At 33.7% G+C, this 24,844-nt stretch overlaps 1 protein-coding gene across 7 annotated transcripts in view; it reads left to right on the top strand.

Moving 5' to 3' along the window:
* Nucleotides 1-24,844, top strand: part of LOC100735607 (A disintegrin and metallopeptidase domain 3-like) — a 117,354-nt gene that overhangs the window by 48,247 nt on the left and 44,263 nt on the right. For 5 of the 7 annotated variants that reach the window (XR_010044593.1, XR_010044592.1, XR_010044595.1 and 2 more), the window contains 12 exons: nucleotides 5,581-5,646; nucleotides 6,762-6,833; nucleotides 7,217-7,383; nucleotides 7,999-8,080; nucleotides 9,128-9,264; nucleotides 11,814-12,000; nucleotides 13,816-13,914; nucleotides 16,406-16,601; nucleotides 17,273-17,363; nucleotides 17,765-17,960; nucleotides 19,160-19,246; nucleotides 20,481-20,595. Coding sequence is in view for 2 of the 7 variants with exons in the window: in XM_013144678.3 (XP_013000132.1) it covers nucleotides 5,581-5,646; nucleotides 6,762-6,833; nucleotides 7,217-7,383; nucleotides 7,999-8,080; nucleotides 9,128-9,264; nucleotides 11,814-12,000; nucleotides 13,816-13,914; nucleotides 16,406-16,601; nucleotides 17,273-17,363; nucleotides 17,765-17,960; nucleotides 19,160-19,246; nucleotides 20,481-20,595 (1,495 nt within the window). In the remaining 5 variants the exon portion in view is untranslated. The remainder of the gene's footprint in view (nucleotides 1-5,580; nucleotides 5,647-6,761; nucleotides 6,834-7,216; nucleotides 7,384-7,998; nucleotides 8,081-9,127; nucleotides 9,265-11,813; nucleotides 12,001-13,815; nucleotides 13,915-16,405; nucleotides 16,602-17,272; nucleotides 17,364-17,764; nucleotides 17,961-19,159; nucleotides 19,247-20,480; nucleotides 20,596-24,844) is intronic. The other 2 variants (XR_010044594.1, XM_023561972.2) reach the window with 1 other exon arrangement.

Here is a 24,844-nt window from a genome sequence, read left to right as displayed (position 1 = left end):
CAGCCTCCTAAGTGCTGGGATTATAGGTATGTGCTCACAGTTCTCAGATGAAAATACATAAATGGCAAATAAATACATGAATAAATGTTCACCATCACTCGTCATTTGAGAAATGCAAATTAAAACACCACTGAGATTTCATCTCACTCTGGAAAGAATAGCTGCCATCAGATAACAAATGTTGGTGAGGCTCTAGAGGAAAAAGAAGACTGCTCCACTGTTGGTGGGGATGTAGACTGGTACAGCCACTATGGAAATCACTATGGAGATTTCTCAGAAGACTAAGATTGGAAATTCCCTTTAATCCAGCTGTTCTTCTCCTGAGTATTTTCCCAGAAAAACTGAAAAGGTCATGTCACAGTGACATATGTGCACCCATGTTCATAGCAGCACAATTTGTAATAGCTACATCTTGGAAACAACCAAGATGCCCATCAACCACAGAGTGAATGAAAAAGATATGGTATTTTTTTTATTTAAAGAATAGGAAACAAAAAATGCATGGAGATAAAAAAAAAGGGTAGAAATAATACAAAATTACAGAAAAACAAACGGTAAGAAATTGCTGGTTGATAAGTTACACATTGTCATCTTAGAAATAGCTGTTCAGGTTATAGAATTAAAGTATTTAGAATGACATTCAAAAAGTGACACTACAAACCGTTCTGCTCTATGATCGAACAAAAGCTCAGTAATATGGTTATCAGTCCTACACATTTATTTTACATCTCAAAGAGGGTAAGATTAAACATATCAAAACAGAACAAAACATTTTAAAAAACAATTTAAAGAAATACAGATTTCAAAGCAAGTCCACTGGAGATCTTCACTGTCTATCTGTCTCTAGTTTCTTACAAATAGTTGTCCCCATCTTCACCCACTTTATATACTTATTGCATGTTATAGAACTAATCAAATCATTACAGGATGATGAAGGCTTTTTAGGTCCTCAAGTTCCAAATTAGGGAAGACAATAATAACTACCATCGCATCTCTCATTCTCTTTGTGATAGCTGTCCCCATCTCTACATATGCTGAAATTGAACTCAAGAAACCAGTCTAATGTCATTCTAATCAGCAAACAATAGTATTGCTAGAATTTATATCATAATGCTACAAAATTAGCCTTGGGTTTCTTAGTGTCTCTTCCTCAGAGTATCTGTTCATTACATCTTGCATTATATAATCTGTTCCCGTAAATAATTTTTTTAAAAATCCATGTGTGAATTTCTACATATATATATCTATCCTCTCTGTATTATAGGGAAAACCAAGTCATAGCAAGACAGTAAAACAATTTCTTAGAAAAACATGCAAAGGATAAGACATATAAGACTACAATATAGATGATCTTCCGTAGTTACTATGTTTTCTCTTGTTATTTTCAATAGATTTTTCCAAAACACTGGCTTATTATAGTTAAACATAATATCACCTATTTTTATAAAAACTTAACTTTGACAGCATTGTAGGATTTGAGAGCTGTTACTAGTTAATACCAGTATGGATATCCTTTACATCTTGTCATCTTCAGAGTAGTTGCCTCTACTTTTAGGGTTGATGCTAACAAGCATACCAAATTCAAATAAAATCAGCCAAGGCAAACCCATAGTCTTATGATTCAGATTCAATTAAGATCAGTCATAGTAAGACAATGTAAGTAACACAGGATTTCAGTTTAAGTTAATAGGAAAGTAAGGATAGTTACCATGGTATAACCTGCTATTTTTGGGTCAAGATGTCTGTGCCCTCATATCTGACATGAGTGGACAGACCAGAACAAATTAAATTCAAACTAATTATGGCAATAAGACTACTGTGTCTTTTAAATCCTTATACACCATTAACAATGACCTCTGCCTTTTTTTATAATGTTTTAGAGCTGCCTGTACTAAAGACTATAGCTTACCGTCTCTGCCTCATGTCTGCTACTCCACTTTTCAGCTATAATTTGTCTACCTTATTCCCTCATTCCACTGTCTGCCCCGTTCATTGAGGCCTCTCTGCCACTGTTGCTGGAATCCTGGTATCTTCCTCTCTTTCTCTGTAATGTCCTTCAGCACTCTCTGTAGGGTTGGATTGGTGGCCACGAACTCCCACAGTTCCTCCTTGTCTTGGAAGTATCTTATTTCTCCATTAATTTTGAGAGAGAATTTTGACGGGTATATGAGCTTTGGTTGCATATTATTTTCTTTCAGGACTTTGAATATTTCTCCCCACCCACTTCTTGACTTAAGAGTTTGTGTTGATAAGTCTGCTGTTATTTTGATCATTTTCCCGTTGTAGGTAATCTGCATCTTTTCTCTGGCTGCTTTTAATATTCTGTTCTTTTGGTGGATTTCTTGATTATTATATGTCTAGGCGTAGATCTGTTTTGGTTGTAGGTAGCTGGTGTTCTGTATGCCTCTTTTATCTGGATATCATTTCTTTTTGCTATACATGGGAAATTTTGCTTTAATATATCTGTGAATATTCTTTGTATTTCATTTTTGGTTGCTCCTGCTTCCTCACTCACATTCTTTATTCTTAAGTTATGTATCTTTTTGTCATCTTCTAGTTTTTGAATTGTTTCTTTCTGGTTCCTTGTTATTTTTAAGAGGCTTTTTCTTTCACGATCATATGCCATAAATCTCTCTTCAAGTTTCAGAAGGCTGTCTTTAGTTTCCGTCAAGGCATTTTGCCAGTGTTCAATGGAGTTTTTAGTTTCCTGTTATTCTCTTTGGATCTGTTTCATGTATTCTATGTTATGTTTAAATTCTTCTTCAGAAGTTTCTCTTTCATTTCTGATTTCCTCAGTTCTTCCATCTGTGTTTGCTTGGGCAGGGCTTGTCATTTCTTTAATTAATCTCTTTATATCTTGCCTCACTTGGATCAGGAGTACAGCTTTAAATTCATCTATGAGATCATGGAGGTATTTTTTAATTTTGGCTGATGCTGTGTCGAGCAATGGATGGTTACTGTGCTTGTTCTGTTCAGTGTTTACTTCTGGGCTTATTTTCTCATTTTGGGCAGCTGGAGATTTTTTTTATTTTTATCTCTTGTCATGTTTCTGGTTTCTTTCAGACTGGAGTGTCCTGGGGGTCTCTGGCCCTCTCCGAATTGCTTAGGGCCTTTCAGAAGCATGCTGACTTGATTTTTTGCTGTCCTCCCCAAGTTGCTGTTATCTGGGGTAGGCTGGGATGCAGGTGCGGTACAGGCTAGTCTCCAGCCTCTGTGCCAGTCAATCCGTAGATTAGGCTGTACTTTCTGGATTTCACTGAGTTGTGACTATTTTGTATCTGCTTATTGGACCCCAAGCAGAGGCTTGGTTTAGCCCCAGTAGCTCCTGCCAGTTCTCTTTGTACAGAAGCAGCTGACTAATGTCACTATGGCACAGGGTTTTGCCCAAATCCCAGCTGTTCTCTTCCAGACCTCTCTGTTACAGGAGCACCAGAAGAGCAGGTCTGCCCAAATCCAAGATGTCTCCCACTAGTTCTCTGTATGACGCTGAAGCCAGCATGTACTCAGGTTCTGCCCAATTTCAAGATGTCTTCCACCAGACCTCCCTACAGGGGGACTCGGTGATGTCACCGAGCTGTAGGTTCTGCCCAACTCTAAGATGTCTGCCGCCAGACTCTCTGTGTTATTGATGTCCCCGTGGTGGTGGGCACTGCCCAGTTCCAAGATGTTCTCTGGCCAACCCCAGCAACCGCGGGGCCCCTAGTTCTCACCAGGGTTTGGCTCAGGTCCTTCTCCCGGGGCCACTGCACACTAGGCCGCCCACCTTTCCCATGCTCCCGGCACAGCACGGAACGATCAGAAATCTGCACAGCGTTCGGCTTCGGAGCTCCAGAGCCTTTCACAATCTCCTCTGGTGCAGTGGGGCAGTCCTGGCTGCTTCTTGGGGTCCCAGGTCTCAGTTTCCAGCAGTCACCAAAAGCCGACCCAGCTTTTCCTGTTGGGTCCACGGGTCAGTTTGTTGATTTAAAGGCGCGGGATTTGCAGCCTCCTGTTATCAGCCTTCACAGTCTCAGCACGACTTTAAATCCTCCCGCTGCACTGTCTTGGTTAATAAGAATCGATATCCATTTGTCTGGCCCTCTCCAAGTTGTCATATTCTAGCTTCTAATATGATTTCTCCGGAGAGACTCTCCGCCCGATCCCCTAGCAAGCCGCCATTTTTTTTCCTCTCCAAGATATGGTATTTTTATACGACAGAATACAACTTAGCTATAAAAAAGGATGACCTTGAGGCCTTCATAGACAAATGGAGACAACTTGAGGCTATCCTCATTAGTTAAATAAGAATCATATTTATAAATATCACATTGTGTCTCTAGTATAAAAAATAATAACAAATGTAGGAGTAATAAAACCCAAAATGTGCAATTGTTATTGTAAAAAAGAAAGGAAAAGAAAGTGCTCTAAAGGATATTAACTGCATGTGTGTTTAAGTGTGTAAGATAGATGACCATATTATTAAGTTTTTGTTGGGTTGTTGAACAGAACTGTTTGCAGTCTCACTGTTTGAATGTCCACTTTGTATGCTTTACTTTTGTAACTTGAACAACCATTTCTAAGAGGACAATATGTAATTTATCAACTAGTGATTTCTTAGTGTTTATTTTTTTGAAATTATGTATTACTTCTACCCTTTTTCTGTTTTATTTTCTTTAAGTAAATTTTTAAAAAATAGGTGTGTGCTTCCATGCCTAACTGGATAAAAGTTTATAAGATAAAATCCTGGAAATCATACCAAGAAAGTAAAGAGCAATTACAAATTGACAAGAAAGATATTAAAATCAATTTAAATGATAAAAATGACAGAATTTCATTAAGAACAGAGAGCAAATATGAGGTTAAAAGCAAATTTGTGACAATTATTTAAGTTTTGAGGTGATACAAAATTTGTCCTTATAAAGCTGCAGAATGGAATACATTTTTCAAAGAAATACTCAAATTTGAAAAATAATGTCATGTTTGAAATAGGCAAAGTTATTTCTAGTCTATAACTCTGTGTCTATGGGATAAAATAATAAAAATATGTTAAAAGAAGAATCTGCCAAAATAAGACAAATGAATCTGTATAACCAATATGCCCTAATAAAAATGATGTGGAAAAAACCAGTTCAGTTAGTGCATGCCTATAATCCCAGCATTCTGGGAAGCTGAAGTAGGGGCTTGTGTGTTCAAGCCCAACCTGGCAACTTAGTGATTTAGTAAGACTCTGTTTTACAAAACATGTTATGCAGTTCAATGTGAGTTCAGTCCTAGGCCCCAGTGCTCTAAAACAAACAAGAACAAAACAAAACAGGATACAACAACTGTTTAAGTGGTTTTTCTTAAACTGTGGTCCTGTATCCTTCATGATAATCATAATTAAGTCAAATAGCACTAGATTTTATAGCCTAACTAAAGCAAAAGTCACCAAGAACTGCATCTATTCTCAAATAAGATTAATAACTGAAAAGGAATACTCATGCAGTATATAAAAAGAATATATTTAACAAATACCAGAGTACCTCTGGGAGGTCCATTAATATATAATACATGGTATTTCAGAATTATGAAATGTTTTTATTCATATTCTTTATTTCATAGAAACAGCCACTTGATGAACTGTCAACCAGGACGCTGAAAATACAAATCATTCTGGACAAAGGTTTGGTATGTGTTATTGATATATTTTATTATATTTTTCAGTTTGTGTTTAAATTCCAGTATATTCATTTTTGAAAATAATGTACAGAAAGATTGTATCACACTATAATCTACTGGATCATTTCTAGCTTCTGCTTTTGCTGAATCCACCTTAATGCATGGTAAAATATTCCTGCTTTAAAATAACCCTATTCAATTGGTGATGTTTATTAAATGTTATATCTAATAATATATGTTTTGTAAACTGTTTGAGTGTTGTACTTTAAAATAGGAAGAATCACTGAAAAGAAGATTCATTTGGCTTTGGGACATCGTATATAGTATCAGTCTAGAAAAGCCTTTACAGCAAGTTCAAAACACTGATTTGTTTATTATCATTGAGAATTTGCATGAGTTTATAATTAATAGTATGGTCACTCATACCACACATGCTACGTCGAGAAAATGCACAATATGGTTTCTTGGGGAAAATTATATGCAGAGAAGTACCAAAATAGAAAACATTTTCCAATAGATCCAAACTTCAGAAGTTAGGCAGATAACATTTCTTTTGTCTGTATCAGACAAAAGATATTTTCTGTGAGGAGTCCGTAGCAGACTATCTAGAGATTATTGAAAATCCTAAATTGTCCTTCTTGACATTTTCATTTCATTTAGAAATGTGTTTGTAGAGAATTAGAAATAATATTTCAGAGGAAATACAATTTTTCCTTCAAAATAAGGACATATTCTTGAAATTATTCATTATTACAATACTCAGAGTCTATATTTGGAAGTAGATTTTTCAGTGAAGGTGTATCACTGTGTTATGTTACTGGAATGGTAACAAATGATGGCAGTATAAATGATAAAATATGTTTAGTTGTTTAAAGATTTTTTTACACTTGTACTTAAACCAATAGGCCTTTAGTTTCTATGCATATAATGAAAGTCAACACAACAATGTCATCTTAATATTAGTGATTAATATAGAAAATCCTTGGCATTATTCCCACGACTTAAGGAAGCACTTGATGAATCTAAATCCACTTTTGCCTCATTGCATTGATTTATATTCAAACCTATTTAAAATGTAATTTAGACAATTGCATCTATGATTAAAAATAAAACTTGTCTTTCAGTATGAGTATATGGGCTCTGATATGACATTGGCAGCTGAAAAAATTGTTTTTATCTTTCATCTTATGAACACTGTAAGTATTTGTTTCATATTTATCTAAAAAACATTAATACAGCAATATTATTTATTTAAATGGCACTTTCACTGGCACAGTGCCTTGACTAATAAGCATGAAGTCATGAGTTCGATTCCAGGTACAAAAGAAAGTTTAAAAACAGGAGCTGGGGATTTAGCTCAGGCCTTGCAAGCACGCAGTCGTGAGTGCGATCCCTGGTACTGATAAAAACAAAAAAGACAAAAAATTTTAAAAACAGTATATAATTCTACCAAAAAGTTTCATCATGAATAGATTTATCTTCAAAAATAGTAAGCTGAATATATAAAGGTCATGTGTATATAATCCTGTAGTATGATTTTTGTTTTTCAAAATGCTATACATGTAACTTCTGTTGTCAGATGTTTTCTCAGCTTAAAATGAAGATTTTGCTATCTTCTTTGGAGGCCTGGTCAGATCAAAATAAGATTTCAACTAATGAGGATGCCGATGATATATTACAAAGATTTTTGTCATGGAAACAAAATGTTTTGTTTCAAAGGTCCCATGATATGGCATACCTACTAATGTAAGCACTTCCTTCACATTGACAGATTTCATATATTAGCTACCAAAATTATGTACAAATCTTATTGTGTGTAGTGATAAGATCGTCTCCTAAAAAGTTCGTATGGGTATTGTATTGGCAAAACACTAAATAAATATAACAATATAAGACACTAATTAATCATAGTAAGCTGTTACTCCCACAAGAGAATACGTACTTAGGGAAATTCACTTGAAATCATCATTTAAACATGACATGAAGTATAAATTAGTTCATGGGATGCAAAGATTGCATACATTATGTGGGTACAAATAATGAAACTTGAAATATTAAAGTAGAAAATGACTGAGATGGACAACTCTGCTGTCTCTTATTACCTTCTAACATTTCTATCATGATGAAACATGTAACTATTAAACTATATGCTTTGATTTTAACAGCCTTTATATAGTTTTTGGATTGTTTATCCTTTCCACTTGGAAGGATAAAAGATAAGATGGAAATTTAAATCCTAAAACTTCATATGTAATAATTTTGTTTTAAAGAACACATAGCTTTATTTATTTGACTCAAAAATTATTAAGCTGTTAATAACCTAATATGTGTTTCTTCACCAAAAAAAATTACATGATTTAGTTATAAAGCCCATCCTGTTAATGTGGGAGCAACATATCACGGAATGGCCTGCAATCCAAAGTTCTCTGCAGGAATTGCCTTGGTACGCATTTTGTTGCCATGTCTTCGTGAGTAATATCACCCAATTTTAAACATTGGAATACACATCACAGAAAAAGTGTTCATTTTTAGATTTTAAAATTCAAATATTATACTATTTAATGAGTGCTTATTAGGATTTTAGAAACGTGATAGTATTTACTATTGTAACCACTCTTAACTGTGTATACTTCGTGTTTCGTAACTCAGGTTGCTTTGATGGGGACTCTTAAGAACGTTTGAACTTACAAAGTAAAACCATGTCTATTAAAGAATTCCTATTTCGTTCATCCTTCCAGCCCCCAAGAATAACCATTGTACTTTTTTCTATAAATTTGACAGACTCAGCTATCTCCTATAAGTAAAATTATACAGTATTTGGTTTTTTGTGAATGGTATCATTTAATGTAATATATTCATGGTCCATCCATGTTTTAATATGTAATATGATTCCCCTCCTTTTCATAGGTAAATACTATTCAACTTTTGGTAATGTGTTGTGTTTCTGTTATTTACCTATTGATGAATATTTAGGATATTTCTGTCATTTGGCTACTATAAATAATGCTGCCAACATGAGTGTGCAGATGACTCTTCAAAGTTTTGAGTTTAATTACTTTGGATGTAACCAGGAGTGGGATTGCTGAATCACATGATAGCTTTATATGTATTGTTTGGAAAGATCATTCTACTAATTTTCAGCCAGTTGTACCACTCTTAAATTCCACCAACACCTCACAATAGTTTATATCATATTCCCCTCATGTCCACCAACATTAGTTATTTTTTCTATTGTTGTTTAATAGTAACCAGTTTAAAATTTCCTACAAAATGATGATATTAATCTTATTTTTTCATTTGGAGTAAAAGTGCTGTCACTCAAGTAGAGTCACCTACTTCTTTCGATATTCTTAAGAAATTATTTAACTGTGGCAAGCTAGTTTCATAATTTGTAAATTCATTTATTAATATGGCCAGAATTGTTTGATGAAATTGATGGGATGAAGGAATAACTAAGACAACTTTTGCTTTTTGTTTTTTGTTGTTTTAGTATTCAAAGACAATAACTATAGAGGCATTTTCAGTCATTCTGGTGCAGTTGATTGCGATTAATCTGGGATTAACATATGATAACATCTATAACTGTCACTGTCCAGGGACTACATGCATAATGAATCCTGACGCAATGTAAGGTTTTACAATTATTGTAAATGTGTCTTCTCTTGGGAAATGTGATAGTATTCATTGATGCATAACCTTTTGTAATATAACTTCTGTAAGAATATATTAAGTATGTATTATTTAAGACTTATTAAAATAACTGATGTAGAAATAGGCTTACTATTTCTATATTTCAGGTTTAAGTATAGATTAAAACTGGATGTTGATGACTTTCTGCTATTTATAGAGACGTGGTAAAGACTTCAGGATTAGAATATGAATTGTGCAAAAGAAATATCCTCATAAAGAATAGTAGTTTAAGCACTTGGAAAAGAAAGTGAAATATGCTGAAGTTAAAAGTACCATGAAGGCCAGGCATGGTGACACATGCTTGTAATACCAGCACTAGGGAAGCTGAGGCAGGAATATCACTGCAAGTTTGAGGTCAGCCTGGGCTATGCAGGGTTTGAAGTCAGCCTAAACTAAATAGCAAGACCCTGTGTCAAAAAAAAGGAAAGAAGGAAGGAAGGGAGGGAGGGAGGGAGGGAGGGAGGGAGGGAGAAAGGAAAGAAGGAAGGAAGGAAGGAAGGAAGGAAGGAAGGAAGGAAGGAAGGAAGGAAGGAAATTATGACAAATCAGTAACAGATATTGCAAAGACTATTAATTTCTGGAAGCAGAATAATGGGGAAATACACTGAGGAGTGATAAATCTGAGATATTCCCAGTCGTCCACTGGAATTGTTCTGTACAGTTGGTTGTGTAAGTCCAGATCACAGCAGTCATGTACTCTAACCTGTGTGTGGCATGAGCACATCAGTGAGAATAAAACTATATACAGATCTTTCAGAAAGATGTTTTCAAATGAAAACATGTGCCTAACAATGAAGCTTGGATTGTTTCTCATATATATCACCTGAATAATTGAGGGTAAAACTGTGATATAAAGGAGCAGAAAGGAAGATAATATGAGGACAAGAGTTGAAAGTGATGGTGAAGCAACTCTTAACATTTGTTACAATGCTAGCTCAGCCTGGGTCCCTGTCCTGTGAAATCTGATAACAATGAACACTCTTCTGGTCCAGACTGCGGTTTTAAATTCTCTTCTCTAGCAAGAGTTCTCTGGAGAAATGTCAGCATCTTCAGTCAAGGCAATGAAAACATAAATGATCCTGGAACATCTTGTTTCTAAAATAAGGAGCTGCTCAAAGAATTATGAAGATTTTTCAAGGGCAAAAATCCAGTTTGTAGAGACTCCTCTAATCAAAAGCTGAGAAAATTTGACCATCAAAAATAATATTGACAGTACTTATAACCCATTAAATAAAGTAGGAAGTTATGAGTATACACTGGTATAAAAACATGAATGGATAAATTTAAATGTAATTAATAATGCAGTATTTACATAAAACCAAACCACTCCTTTCCAAATAATTACTAACTGAAAAAGGATAAAAAGTAATTTTACAGTGAAGACTGGCAAACACACCTTAATCAACTGATCAAAGTAGTTTCTGTCAATAATAGAACAAACTGAAATCATACTATACTCTTTAGGTTGCAATGGGTAAATGCAGTGATACTCCTGTGGTGGTATCAGTGATAACTTGTGTCTAATCATAAGAAAACATCATAGCCAAACTGAAGGACAGTCTACCAACTGACCTATACTTATAAAACTCTTCAGGGTTATGAAAACCAATAAAAGAAGGTAAAGAGACCTAAGAACTAATTGTATGGTTTATTCTAAACTGAAAATATTTGCTACAAAAGATGAATATTGTGATATTTGGGGAATTTAGAACATTGCTCTGGTATTAAATGTTAATAATGAGTCATTATTGCCTTATTTTGAAGACCCAATGTGCTGATGTAAAGAAATTCATTTGTACGAAGTCTATGTTAAAGTATCTAGCTTTATTTTGAGATCACACTGGTGTCTTTCTCTTAACTGTTTACGAAAAATTATCCTTTTATTATTTTGAATTATTCCTTAAAAATGGAGATTGTTAAATCATTAAGCAGAATTTATTACATACCCTTTAACATGGAAATATAAATAAAAAATAAAAATATAAAAAGAATCTAAGGATCATAGATGTGATATCTTATTGCTGAATTATTTCATTTAATTAATTTTGTTACCAAAGAATATATAGTGTGAATTTATTATCATGATTTTTCATTAACACAACTGATCATCTTTTTAATCCTTGCAGTTTTCCATATACATTTTCCATTATTTTCCATTTTAATGAGCCTGGTTATAGTGGTGATTATAATAATGATGTTGACAATAATGTTGAAAATAAGAAATAGTGGGACACACTTACATACAATTAATTACAGTCCTCAGCACATACAGTGCTGTAATGTGTTTTAACATATTCTAGATCATAATACTTAAATTTCTACTTTCTGTCCATTTGGTATACCAGGTGACAGTATTTTAAAAAGTGCATTCCTCTTATTCCTGGCTATTCTCTAAAAGAGAGCCCAGGATTCATAGCATGCATTAAAAACTACTACTTTGCCACTGACTTGTTTTTATTTATCTGAGAAATATCATTTAATTTTAGATATTCCATTGGGACAAAGTATTTTAGCAGTTGCAGTGTGAATGAATTTAAGCAGATAGTTTCACAACCTGAATTTGAATGCCTTCTGGATAAAACAGTTTCAAAAGTGGTTTATGAAGCACAATCTGCCTCATGTGGCAATGGAATTGTGGAATCCGCAGAGCAATGCGATTGTGGCGTGGAACAGGTGAGCTCTGCATAGCTTACTCAGAGATTTTTTACATGTTTCTTCTGTAGACTTTTAAATACATTGATCCAGTGTAAAAGGAAGAAGTTTCTTAAATCATAAATCATTTTGTCAAGTATCCAAGATAGAAATTACTGACATGTGTAATAAACTAATACTGAATTTGAAGAATTTGACGAGTTTAAATACTGGGCAAGTAGCATAAAAATATCATCTCTTTACCATATAACTGTTAGTAGCAGTATCACTTTTCTGTACTGTAAACATCAGTAATCAGTAATTTTTTCTCACATTTTGAGACAGGGTCTCACCTCGTAGTGCAGGCTGACCTTGGACTCACTGTGTAATCCAGGCTGCTCTCAAAGCAGCAGCAACCTCCCCTCCTAGCCTCTCCAATTCTGGGGTTACAGATGTGTGCCACCATGCCTGGCTTGTAGTCAGTAATGTTGATCCTCAACTATACCTCCTCCAAAATTCCTCTCCATTGACTGCATTATCTCATTAGATAATCAAACATGTCATTTATGTCTTCATCTCTTTCTTTTTTCCTTAATCTGTGGAAACTTCTTTTATTTTTACCGTATCCTTGTTACAGTAGTAGGGAACAGGGTCTTGTGCGTACTAGTCATGCCTTCTATCACAGAGTTACCTGGCCCTAGAACATCAGTCATTTTACAGAATTGAATTAATTCTAATCCTTGGTTATTGTCATAAATGAAAATGTTCATAGTCCAACAGCATGACAGTATAAAGCTGTAGCATAATTACCTGGTTGCAACATACTCTCCTTACTTACATCTTCTTAAAGTTGGGAATCTCCATTGCTGCCTAGGGAAAGCAAAAGTAAACCTTTTAACACAGTAATAATAAAATATTAATCTTTAAAATGTAACCATTGTTTCCTGTCTGTATTACTAATTTTTAAATGTAACTGTCATTCTGTGAAACATCACCTTACCGATACAAAAGATGAGTATATTATAAAGAACTATTAATATTTGTGTGTATTTAATAACTTGTAGAGTTAATCTTGAATATGAAATTATAGAGCTATACATGATACAAATGTCCTTGAAATATTATATACAATAAAAATATTGTTCTAATTTGGAAACCCCAATTTGACACATCTACCAAATTTTATATAGCATGCTATTTGTGATAAACTTTTTCTTATGAGAGTACATTCCAAAATAATGATTAAAAGTATAGTACAAGAAATATGTGAACCAGAGATAATATTCATTTGTATTATCAGGTATTATGCACTATGTATGGTGGCATGTGGTATTTTCGTACACCGCAGTCAGTAGGTTTGTTTACAGCACCACTGCCAACACTTGAGTAGTGTACTACACTACAAGGTCTCCAAGCAATGGAAATTTCTCAGCTCCACTGTAATTTTATAGAATAAGCAATCCATGTGTGTTGCATTGTTGACTGAATAATCATTAGGTAATGCATGATCATATTCCAAAATTGCATCATGAGAAGATATGATAATGTGGAAAATATTTGTAATGCAAAGATTGTTTAAAATTTCTGTACATATATTTATGAACAAGAAGAAGATTGGAAACAATTTTGTTACATTTTTAGCACTAAGATTTCTGGACCATGGAATCATCAATAGTTTGATCACCATCAGGAAAAATGTATTAAAATCAGACAAAGTAGTATTAAAAATATGTACCAAAATCAATAATCGTACTGTAATTACAATTAACTTACAGATGTGATTTGCTATATTTTGAAAATTAAATTATTTATTTGATGGAAAGTTCTCATGTTCAATATGACTGTGTTTCCTGTTAGATATGCAAACACAAAAAGTGCTGTAAGCCTAAAGAGTGTGTACTGATTGGAGATGCTATGTGTGGAAGCGGCCCATGCTGTGATCCACAAACTTGCACTGTAAGTTTCCAAAATACCACGTTTTGTATTTCTTAAAACTTTTTATCACTGTGAATTTTTTCACTTTTTAAATATTAAAATACTTTACATTAATGTTTTATTTTTTCTTTAGTGTCTTTGGCTAATTGCTAACAGCATATGTATATTTCTTTATGTCCTTAAAATATTCCATGAGTGTCCTTAGAGGATATGCATTATTTTATATGGGATAACACTTGATTTTAGCCATAAGGTCAAGAAGTGATCTCTACATAGGACTAATGATACTTTATAGCATTAATATTATTTCATTTATTTTCAAAGTAATTGCTCTCTTCTGCTGGTAACTCCCACACAATTGATTTCAGATCAAAGGATGTCCCTAGGTCTCAACCTATATTTTTTTCGCTCTGCTTTTCACTGTGTGGCTTCAATTTGTACTGAAAACCATCTTCATGCAAGATTAATTTCAAATTATTTTAATGCTATGAATTCTCCTTGGTCTTGTCAGTATGCAGCTTTTCATGATATGCAGTTTATAACAAAATTACGTTTAAACCACCCAATATATACAAATCGATGTAAAATGTTCTGATAAAACAGAAAACAGTAATAACGACTCTCACTTTGAAAGTACTAGTAAGAAGTCATGTGGAAGAGTCAGCGTGTAGCGTAGCAGACACTGAAGGGGAACGTGGGAAAGTGTTCGTTTCCCACAGTGTGAACTAGCCATTAAGGACGATGCCTGTTGTTTCCGTGCTGGATGAATAGTGGGAACAGCCTGGGGTTTCTCCTCAAAAATGGACGGTATTATAGCTTTTCCCTGCAACAGAGCTCTTGCCTGGAACTCTTTCTCCAGAGTTAGTGGGATTAAGCACTAAGGCTTCTCCACACAGTCCATTGCCATCTGTCTACATCTTAAAGGGCAGTTGTTTAAAATGGTGACAATTGCTACACTTGGTAGAATGAAAATTCAGTGAAGTTGCTGAGGAGGACCTAAGTGATGACAAAGTGCACTGTGTTAGTTTGCACTAATTTTGATTCTCATTATTATTTACTACTAGGGTGGGAAATTCCCTATTTTCTTCTCTGTCTACTCTCAAAAAAGTGAGTTTCCACAAAAGTTGTATAAAATTGAGAAATTTAGTGCCCCCCTTTCTTTTACAAATTTTAAGCTTGAGGGGCACAACCCCAAATTCCAAGATAGAAAAGACAGTAGTCCAGTCACTTTGCTAAAACTTAACAGTGATGAACATGCATGTAATGAGTACTTAGATATTTCCATGTGCAATTTCTAAAACATTTTAGTAGGTCCTACACACTGTTTTTTATGGATTTAAATAGCTGTATCTGTATGGTAAATGGTACTTAGCCTAAAGAGATGCGTGTAGCTTTACACTCAAGTGAACCTTTGTTTCCAACAGTAATAACAGGATTTTCCTTATATCTATCACCTGGGTGTATTTGCATTTTGCTCACCAATCTCAAACTTTCTACATTTGTGATATTAACAACTTATTGGAACTCTTTGCTTTTTCAGCAAAGAGTTTAATGGTGTACAGCGTTTCAGAGGAGTAGGATATCTTCTTTCTGTTTCCCAACATCCATCTCAGTGCTTGGCAATGGAAGAAAGCCTGGTTGAACTTGAAAAAATTAATGTCCCTTTTCTACTCTCAGCATTGTGAAGTGTTCTAATGGTCATCCAGAATTGGAAGCAGGTGGATGAGATAGAGGATACCCTAATGGTGGCCATAGCAGGCTCTGAAAGGGAAAAATGTAAAAGATGTTCACTGGGCATTCTAATTTCATTAAGCATAAACATCTGCTATTTATCTGGAAGGAATTATTCATGAGATCCAAAGCTCTTTAACTAGGAAAATTTTTTTTTTGCTGGGTTTAAATTCACATGTCATTTTAAAGTGAACAACCCAGTACGGCAGTTAGTACTTTCACAGCGTTGTGTCACCATCTATATAGTTCCAAAACATGTTCAATGCTCCAAAAGGAAGCCTTGCTCATTAAGAGATGACTCACTTTGCCCCTCCATTTGTCCCTAACAACCACGAGTTGCATTTGCCTCTGTGAATATACCTATTCTGGATATATCCTGTATGCAGATTCCTATAAAATGTGACCTTTTGTGATTGGCTTTAATTTAGCACAGACATTTTAAGGTTCATCCAACTTTCAACATGTATCAATATGCCATTAATTTTATAATTGAAAATATACCATTGAATTTAGGTTTAGCTCAGCAGCACAAACACCTGCCTAGCCAGTGCTTGGTCATGAGTTCAATCCCTGGTACCAAAAAAAAAATTACTGAATTTGTAATTTATCTACCCATTTATCTGTGGATGGATATTTGGATTGTTCCCAATTTATTTCACCAGAGTTTTTATAAATTCATAGTTTTAGTTAATGATTATGGCAGTGATAAATAGAAGTACAATGTTCTTTTTACTTTAAAAAAGTATTTTTGGTTAGTTCTTTAATAATTTTTTTCTCACAGATAATGGAAAGAGGGAAACTGTGTAGGAGAAGCATAGACCAATGTGATTTTCCTGAATTTTGCAATGGAACATCTGAGTTTTGTGTACCTGATGCAAAAGCTGATGATTTTGAAGCATGCAATAATAACACTGCATACTGCTATAGAGGAAGATGCAGAGATACAGATGTTTTCTGTGAGGAAATACATGGAAAATGTAATAATTGTATTTTTTCTGTGTTTTTTTGTGTGTATTTTTTTCCTACTCAGGATTAAACTGAGGGTTTTTTGCACTGAGCTATATCCTAAGCTATTTTTACACTTTTTTATAGATACAGTGTCACTGACTCTCTAAGTTGCTCAGGGTGGACTCAGATGTGTGATCCCCCTGCCTCAGCTTCTTAGAATGCTAGGCTCATAGTCACATGCCACTACTTCCAGATTTGGGGTTTCATTTTTATGCTATGGTTATTGTAATATCAGTAATTCACACTATGATCATATTTAAGTTATTTTATAAATACAAATTTGGAAATAAAATGATAAATCAAATCAACTTTGAATGATATCAAGAAGTAGAATATATCTAATAACTATAGAACATTAATTAGAAATATGATTTATGGAAAGAGTGGGAAATATTAGAACAGAGGGGAAAATGACTGATTTCTCAATCATTTCTGCACAAAGATACCAATTTTCCATTTTCAAATGGATAACTTCTAGTACTTCTTCACATACAGCCAGTACATGGGAGCAAAAACTGAGTAGCATATAATAGCTGAGTGGGCATTATTGTTTAAATACCGTATTGTAATTTACCACACTGTAAGTTTGTAATTATTTTTAACAGATGACTGACTGGAATCTCTTCATTTACATTTATAGTTGCTCAGGGAGGTATAGATCTGTGTTCAATGGAAATAAATTTTCAAAATGATGACTTTGGAAACTGTCAAGGGAGAGGATGTTCTTTTAGGTATGTATTTAGAAAAGTCTAATTCATGTTCGATACACGTGCATTTGAGCATATATGTATGCATGGATATATTCTGCAGTGTCACTTAAATAAAAATGAAAGCTGTACCAATACAGCTAAATCCATGTTTTATACTTTTTCAGGTGATGTATGTTACTTTGGTGATAAGATCTATGAAACATTTTGATGTATCTTTTTAAAATTTTATTTATTTATTTACCTAGTTATTTGGGCACCAGGGATTGAACTAACAACTTTGTGCTTGCCAGGCGGGTACTTGTGCTGCTGAGCTAAATCTCCAGCCCTGTTTTGATATATCTTGATAGCTTGAACTGTTATTTACCTAACACATTGCATCCTTAATAACAAATAGGCGACTGTTTTTATATTTGTATTTTCAGTGACGTTATCTGTGGAAAAGTAGTATGTGAATGGAAAAGTGCAGAAGTAATAAAAACCTCAACACACATCTACAACGTTCAGTACACTTACCTCAAAGGCCACGTATGTGTGTCTGCACAATTTAGAGTACCAGCACCTCCTGGAGCGAGTGACAGAAGCCAAGCACCTGATGGTCTAAAGTGTGAAGATGCTCGGGTGAATATAAATTTTAATTGATACTTTATATGATGGGAGTATGTGTGAGAGAGATTTCTTTATATGTGATTAGTCCAAAAATTAGTTACTGAATGATCCTATATTAGGAAATATTGCCTTAAAACAATTATGATATGAATTATAATATAGAACAAAATCAAGGCATATAAAATGCCAACCATCTGTTGCTCAGAGTATATCTGAAAGAAATACAATATTTTGCTCAAATGTGACATTTGCAAATATGAGCTGAAGGAATATTATCAACATTATGGTAAGTAAAATAGCAACCCACAACCTGCATTGCAACCTGGATTGCACCAATATGTGAGAATCTGTGGACTGTAGTTTATATGAAAGCATAGCTCATGTTAACATGGAAGGTGTCTTGCTGGACCTCCCCAATTCAAAACTACAGCAACTTTGTGCCTATACCTGTTAAATCATGTTAGCTTCTCGAAAGCTAAAAAACATAAATAAATAAAACTTTTTAGAAAAAGCCTTAACATGAAGATACTTTGGCATCAGTAACATTGAAAAGTTTAACTTAGGAAGATCTAATGACAGATATCCAAGATGACCTTCAACTTTGCAATGCTTATAGAAGACCTACATACATGGAAAGAATTAGAATATTCAATGTTGTTATTACTGCATGTTTTTCAAAATTCATCCAACCTGTACTTAATCCTCTTTTGTGATTATACATTGTTCAATTGATTTCAGAGAAGTAAGCAAATAAAACCTTCTTTGAGCCATCCTCATTAAATGTAGGTCCTTTTTAAAATTGTATTTAATGAGGACCAGGGATATAGCTCAGCAGCACAGTGCCTGCCTGGAAAAAAATTATATTTAATGTATATCCACATTACATCATCAATGCTTAAGTAAATATATAATATATTATAATTGAAATAAAATATGTTTGAGATACTTAAGCTAATAAATATATAGCATACATACATACTCGTCAAGAAATAAAGTTAACTCCAATTTTTAAACACAAAAATTATGAGAAGGTATGACATTTGGTATTTTATAAAACAATACCATGATATTCACTCCAGGTTCTTTTATTAGAATAATCACAAGTAGTAGAACCTAGATTCACATTTGTGTATAGAAGTGACTTTTGTTTTCCCAAATATATTTGCTTATCATTGACTTGACATTTTGTTGTTGCTTCTTTGACATTTTAGTTTTGTCTTAGAGGAACTTGCAGGGCTGTGGCCGAATATGCCAATAAAACACTTTGTAACTCAGCTATTAAATGCCAGGGTCATGGGGTATGTAACAGTCATTTTGTATTTACTTATCATTATTTTACTACAAGTATCATTATTTTAATACAAGTGAATAATATTTTCCAAGTACTACTTTGTTTCATTAATACTGCCAGTTTCTTTTGTTAACTGAAAAAAGTTCTGCACTTTTATCCATGTTTGTTTCTTCTTTGTAAGAGAATAATTTTGTTGTTGTTGTTGTTTATGACTTGTACTCTGACCCTTTTAAGATCATGATACACTGCATATTAACCACTGTTATTCTCTTAATTGTTTTGTTATGAAATTTTGGAGGTTTCTTAAGAAGAGTGATTTTCATTAATATCGACTCATTACATTAAAATTAAAAAGGTAAAATTATCTGATATGAAATTTTTAAAGAAAATTATGGTTAAGTAATTAAAATAGATTTTGTTACTCTCGCATATGTATATAACTTGTATGTATTGTTATATACATCTTATTATATACATCTTGAATTAAGCTTCCATGTTTATACAAAAATGCAATTTTGTATCTTATTACAATATTAGATTAAGATTAAGGAACTCTGGTAATGAATTTATATCCATTATATATAATTGAATGTATGTGTTAAGCCATAGAAATTTTGTAAATTGTGATTATTTTTCCAATCATGAGTTTGGTTTAATATTGTGCCTAGTATATTCTACCATATAGATATTTCATATTTTATGTATAAATTCAGGAAAAAAGTGATCTGACTCTATGTCTCACACTGACATGTTTCTCCTAAATAATATACATAGCCAATTACTTGCAGTTTCTCTTCTTTTTCTTCTTTTTCAATATAATTATTTTTACTTTCTTATGTAACTTTGCCTGGGGATTTTCTCCCATTTTTATTCTCCTATTGATTTTTCTTTCATTTCACCAGTCACATTTAAAAATATTTTCTGTTTTTTTTTCATTTTTATTTTGCATATATATCTGATTGTGCAAAAGCTTTATCCCTATTTTTGTTGCTTTTTTAAATTTTATAAACAACTGGTATCTCACCTCTGCTTTCTTTAATATAATTCAATTCATAAAAATTTTTAACTGTCATCATTTATGTGGAATTTATATGTTTCTTTAGCATAACACATTTCAATTATATCAAGAATGTCATCTACTTTAATGTACTGATAATAGACAGTATTTAACACTCACAAAAATACATTTAAATTTTTCTTTGATTATAAAGTGCCTTTATTTTATTTGGTTTGGCTTTTAGGTTTGCAATAATTTTTTTAATTGCCATTGTGATGTTGGCTATGCTCCTCCATACTGTGACCAAACACCATCATCCCCTGGAGGAAGCATCGATGACGGGTTTTGGTATTCAACAGGTCAGTCTCTTTAGATCCGTATGTTCCAAGGGACCTTTCTGCTCTCATAGAAATGGCCTACTTATCTGCTGTAATGGCTATTAAGTACCTCATGGGTGGGACCTCCAACTAAAGAGGCAAAATTTTGCTGTATTTTACTGTATTAGAACTAAATGTAAGTAGCCATTTGTGGCTAATGGCCACTGTATTGATGCTGCAGCTCTAGATTATAGTATTATCCAAAATTTTGTATACACTTTTAAGTTTAATGCAGAAGAGCTCCCATTAATTTGAACTATGGTTCCAAAAACATTACTGTTTACACAGAAGACTTTTCACATAAGCATAAATTTTTTTTTAAAAAAAGTAATAGCTTTATTGCATATTCTGGGTGTTCCAAAAATGGCATGGACAGGTTCCCCACTGAATTACATATTTAAATGTCACCTAACTATTGGACTATTGGAAGGGAAAAATACGTAACTCTTACATACTTACAACACATATATAATAGGTGGTACTAGACATGGATGAAAGCTCATGAATGAGTGTATCATATTTGTCATACTAAAATATTTTATAGTTAAAAAGACATTCTTGAAAGAATGATTGGGATTCATACCCACAAGCCAAATGTTTTTAGGCAGCAATTTCATTTAAAACTAGCTAAATATATAAATAACTTATTGTGCTAGCTTCTTATCACTACAAAAAAATAACTGAAATAATCACCTTATATAAATAAACAACTTATTTTCACTTACAGTTTTAGGAATCTGTTCCATTGTCCCTTGGCCCTGTTACTCTAGGGTCTGTGGTGAGGCAGCACATCATGGCGGGAGCATGTTTTAGAGCAAAGCTGTTTACTTCATGGTCAGCACAGAACATGAGAGAGAAGAAAAAAGTTCTAGGTTCCCATGATCCCCTTCAAAGACACCCCTCGCTGGCCAGAAATCTCCCTCCTAAACCCACTCTTAAACTTTCCACCACCTCCCAGTAGTGTTGCTCTGGGATCTGGCTTTTAACACATGGGGTTTGGGAAATATTCCCTGTCCAACTATAACACTATGACATCTTGAAACAAAAGAGCTAAAGAATTAAAGATTCTAAAACACAACCAGGAAATGGCACTGGCAGTTTCTCACTATCAAAAATTACTTGGCATGCAAATAGATTAAATTCTTCATAATAAAATTAAATTTTTATTATTTTGTATTTGATGTATACATGTTAATTGTGTATATTAATGGATTCAATGTTGTATTTCAAAGTATGATTACAATATGTACCATTCAAGTCCCAACAGCCTTTCATTCATCTACCCCCACAACCTTTCCCACTTCTAGCAATCACTCTTCTATAGTCAGATAGACTTTCCTGAGTTTCCTCATATTAGAGAACATGTGGTGCTTTTTTAAAGTCTGTTCCATATATTTGCCTTCAAATAAACAGGATTACACTTTTATTCATTGTTGAATAATACTGCACTGTATGTATATACCAAAATTCCTCTCTAGTCCGATGACTTGCCCCTTGGCTGATTCCATGTCACATCTGTTTTAAATACTGCCTCAGTAATATGCAGGTATATCTTTGGGATGCTGATTTCATTTCTTCTGGGTATACACCTAGAAGTGAAATATCTGGATCATCTGGTAGGCTATTTTTAGCTCTTTTATATTTTTATTAGTGCACATTAGTAATAAAGAATAATGATGCATATTTTGGTGTATTGATACATGCATATGACATTCTGATGTTTTAATCCCTAATTCTTCTCTCTCTTTACTTCCCCTCCCTGAGCTCTTTCCCCATTGCTGGAAGTCAGCCTTCCAGGCTCCTACCATCTCCTTGTCTGTACATTTGTATTAATGTATGTATGGATGAATTTACTCATTTTTGATTGATCACATAAAAAACACGTAATATTTCCCTTTCTGAGATTGGCTTTTTGTTTAAGATGATCTCTACTCCCATGCACTTATCTAGATATAACATGTTTCTTATTTTACACAGCTTAAAAATATGCATTTACTGATGGGCATGTAGGCTGCTTCTAAAGCATAGCTATTCTGAATTGTTGTTGATGTACATATATAACTATAGTATGCTATCTTTGTTTCCTTTGAGACTATACCCAGGTTCAGCAAGATCAAATGATGTTTCTCATTTTAGTTTTTTGAGTGATATCCATACTGATTTTCACAATAGTTGTACCAGTTAGCATTCCACCAGCAGTATGTGGGGGTTCTTTTTCCCCATATCCTCACCAGCATTCATTGTTTTTTTGTATAATTGATGGACAGACATTCTGTGATGAGATGAAATCTCAATGTCATTTTGAGTTCTACATCCCTAATTTTAAGGGTGTTGAAAAGTTTTCATGTACTTACTGTTCATTTGCAACTATTTGAGAATCATCAATTCTATTTATTTGCCTATTTCTTGATTGGATTATTTGGTTTTTCTGCAGTTAATTTTTTTAGTTCCTTGTATATTCTATTAATACTGTGTTAATAAGGACTAATACTTAATCAGAAGAGTACTTAAGAAACATTTGATCCTATTCCATATATTGTTTTTTATTGTATTGGCTATTTCCTTAGCTGTGCAGATACTTTTTAATTTTCTGTAGTCTCATTTGCTGATCCTTTTTTTCCTATTGAATCTCCTTAATGTTCCCATTTGCTGATTCTTGATATTTTTTATTGTGCTATTTGGATCATATTCAAGAAATCTTTCCCTGTGCATACATCCTCAAATATTTTCCTTATATTTTCTTCCAAGTGTTTCAAGGTTCTGGTCTTTTTTCCCTTTGGTTTATTGTTTTTCTTTCTTTTTTTCTTTTTTTTTTGGGGGGGGGTGGAAAGGTTGGTTTAGTATTGTTTTGTTTTGGTTTGGTTTGGTTTGGTTTTTGGTTTTTTGAGCTAGGATCTTGCTATGTAGTCCAGGTTAAGTCTGAACTCACTATGTAGCCCAGGCTGATCTTGAGCTTGTGGCAATCCTCTTGCCTGAACCTCTTCAGTGCTAGGATTACAGGCATGTGCCATCACTCCTGGATAACTTTCCAGTCTTGTATTTAGATCTTTGGCCCTTTAAATTTTTAGTACAGGTTTTTAGGTATTTTTAGGATTTCTTCTCTTGAAGTTTTTGAGGTCTTCCATGTTAAAAAAAAATGACATGTCATCGACAAACAGGAATAATTCTACTTCTTTCCTTCCTATTTGTATCCCTTTTATTTTCTTCTGTCATCTAATTGATCTTATTAAATTTTCAAGTACTATATGGAACAGGAATGTTAAAAGTAGATGCACTTATTTCCTTCCAATTTCAGAGAAGCTTGTGTCTTTCCCAATTAGGTATGACATTGGATATACATCCAAAAGGCAATTCTATATGGCTTTTATCAATTTGTGGAAAGATTCTTTTGTTAATTATTTCCTTTGGTTTTTTTATCATGAAGAAATGTTGAATGTTGGTGGAAGGCTCTTTTCCTTGGCCTCCCCTCACAGGGAGTAAAGAGTTCCCAAGACAACCTCATCACTAGTTCTAAATTTCAAGTAGTACCTGAATCCAACAGATTTGAAATCTGTATGACTGGCTATTGCAGTAGTGGGTACTGAGTGACTGTGTACACATCTAGGGACTTCAGGCAGCAGCCAGGCTACTTCCACAGCCCCTTGTCTCCTTCCTGGGGAGGTCATATAACTCCTCTGAAATGGTGCCGTAGCAGGCCCAATTTTCAAATAGTACTGGGATCATGAGATGTGCAACTGTTTTCTGGGTGCCACATGCAATAACCCTGCCATTCACACCATATGCAGCCTTTTCCTTGGGGGGCATGACACTCTCTCAAGATAGCATCCTCTCCAGATCTTGATCTGTTTAGCTTCGTGCAGACCTCTTAAACAGTTCACTTTCAAACACTCGGTGTCTCATTGAATAAATCAAAGGGAATTATTTTTAATTTCTAGTATGAACTGGTGATAAAAACATAACAAATTAGAAACTTGGTTTGAATTAAAAAATAGGAAATAATGAAGCAAGTTCTGAGAAGGAATTTTATATCTACATTGGAAAAGTGCCTACTTTAGAAAAGCAGAACAATCCTAAATAGTCTTATGATACATCTTAAGGTCCTATAAAATAAGAACAAGTCAAGAAAAAAACCAATAGAAAGGGAAAATTAATTAAGATCAGAGTTGAATTTAGTGAATACAGAATATAAGAACAATACAAATGATTACTGGAGATAAGCATAGCAAGAGAG

The sequence above is a fragment of the Cavia porcellus genome, unplaced genomic scaffold (genome assembly GCF_034190915.1).
Source record: "Cavia porcellus strain 051 isolate PalLab524CR breed Dunkin Hartley unplaced genomic scaffold, mCavPor4.1 scaffold_29, whole genome shotgun sequence".
In the NCBI taxonomy this organism is placed as follows: domain Eukaryota; kingdom Metazoa; phylum Chordata; class Mammalia; order Rodentia; family Caviidae; genus Cavia; species Cavia porcellus.
Note: the sequence above shows the minus strand (reverse complement) of the source record. Positions and strands in the feature narration are given on the sequence as shown.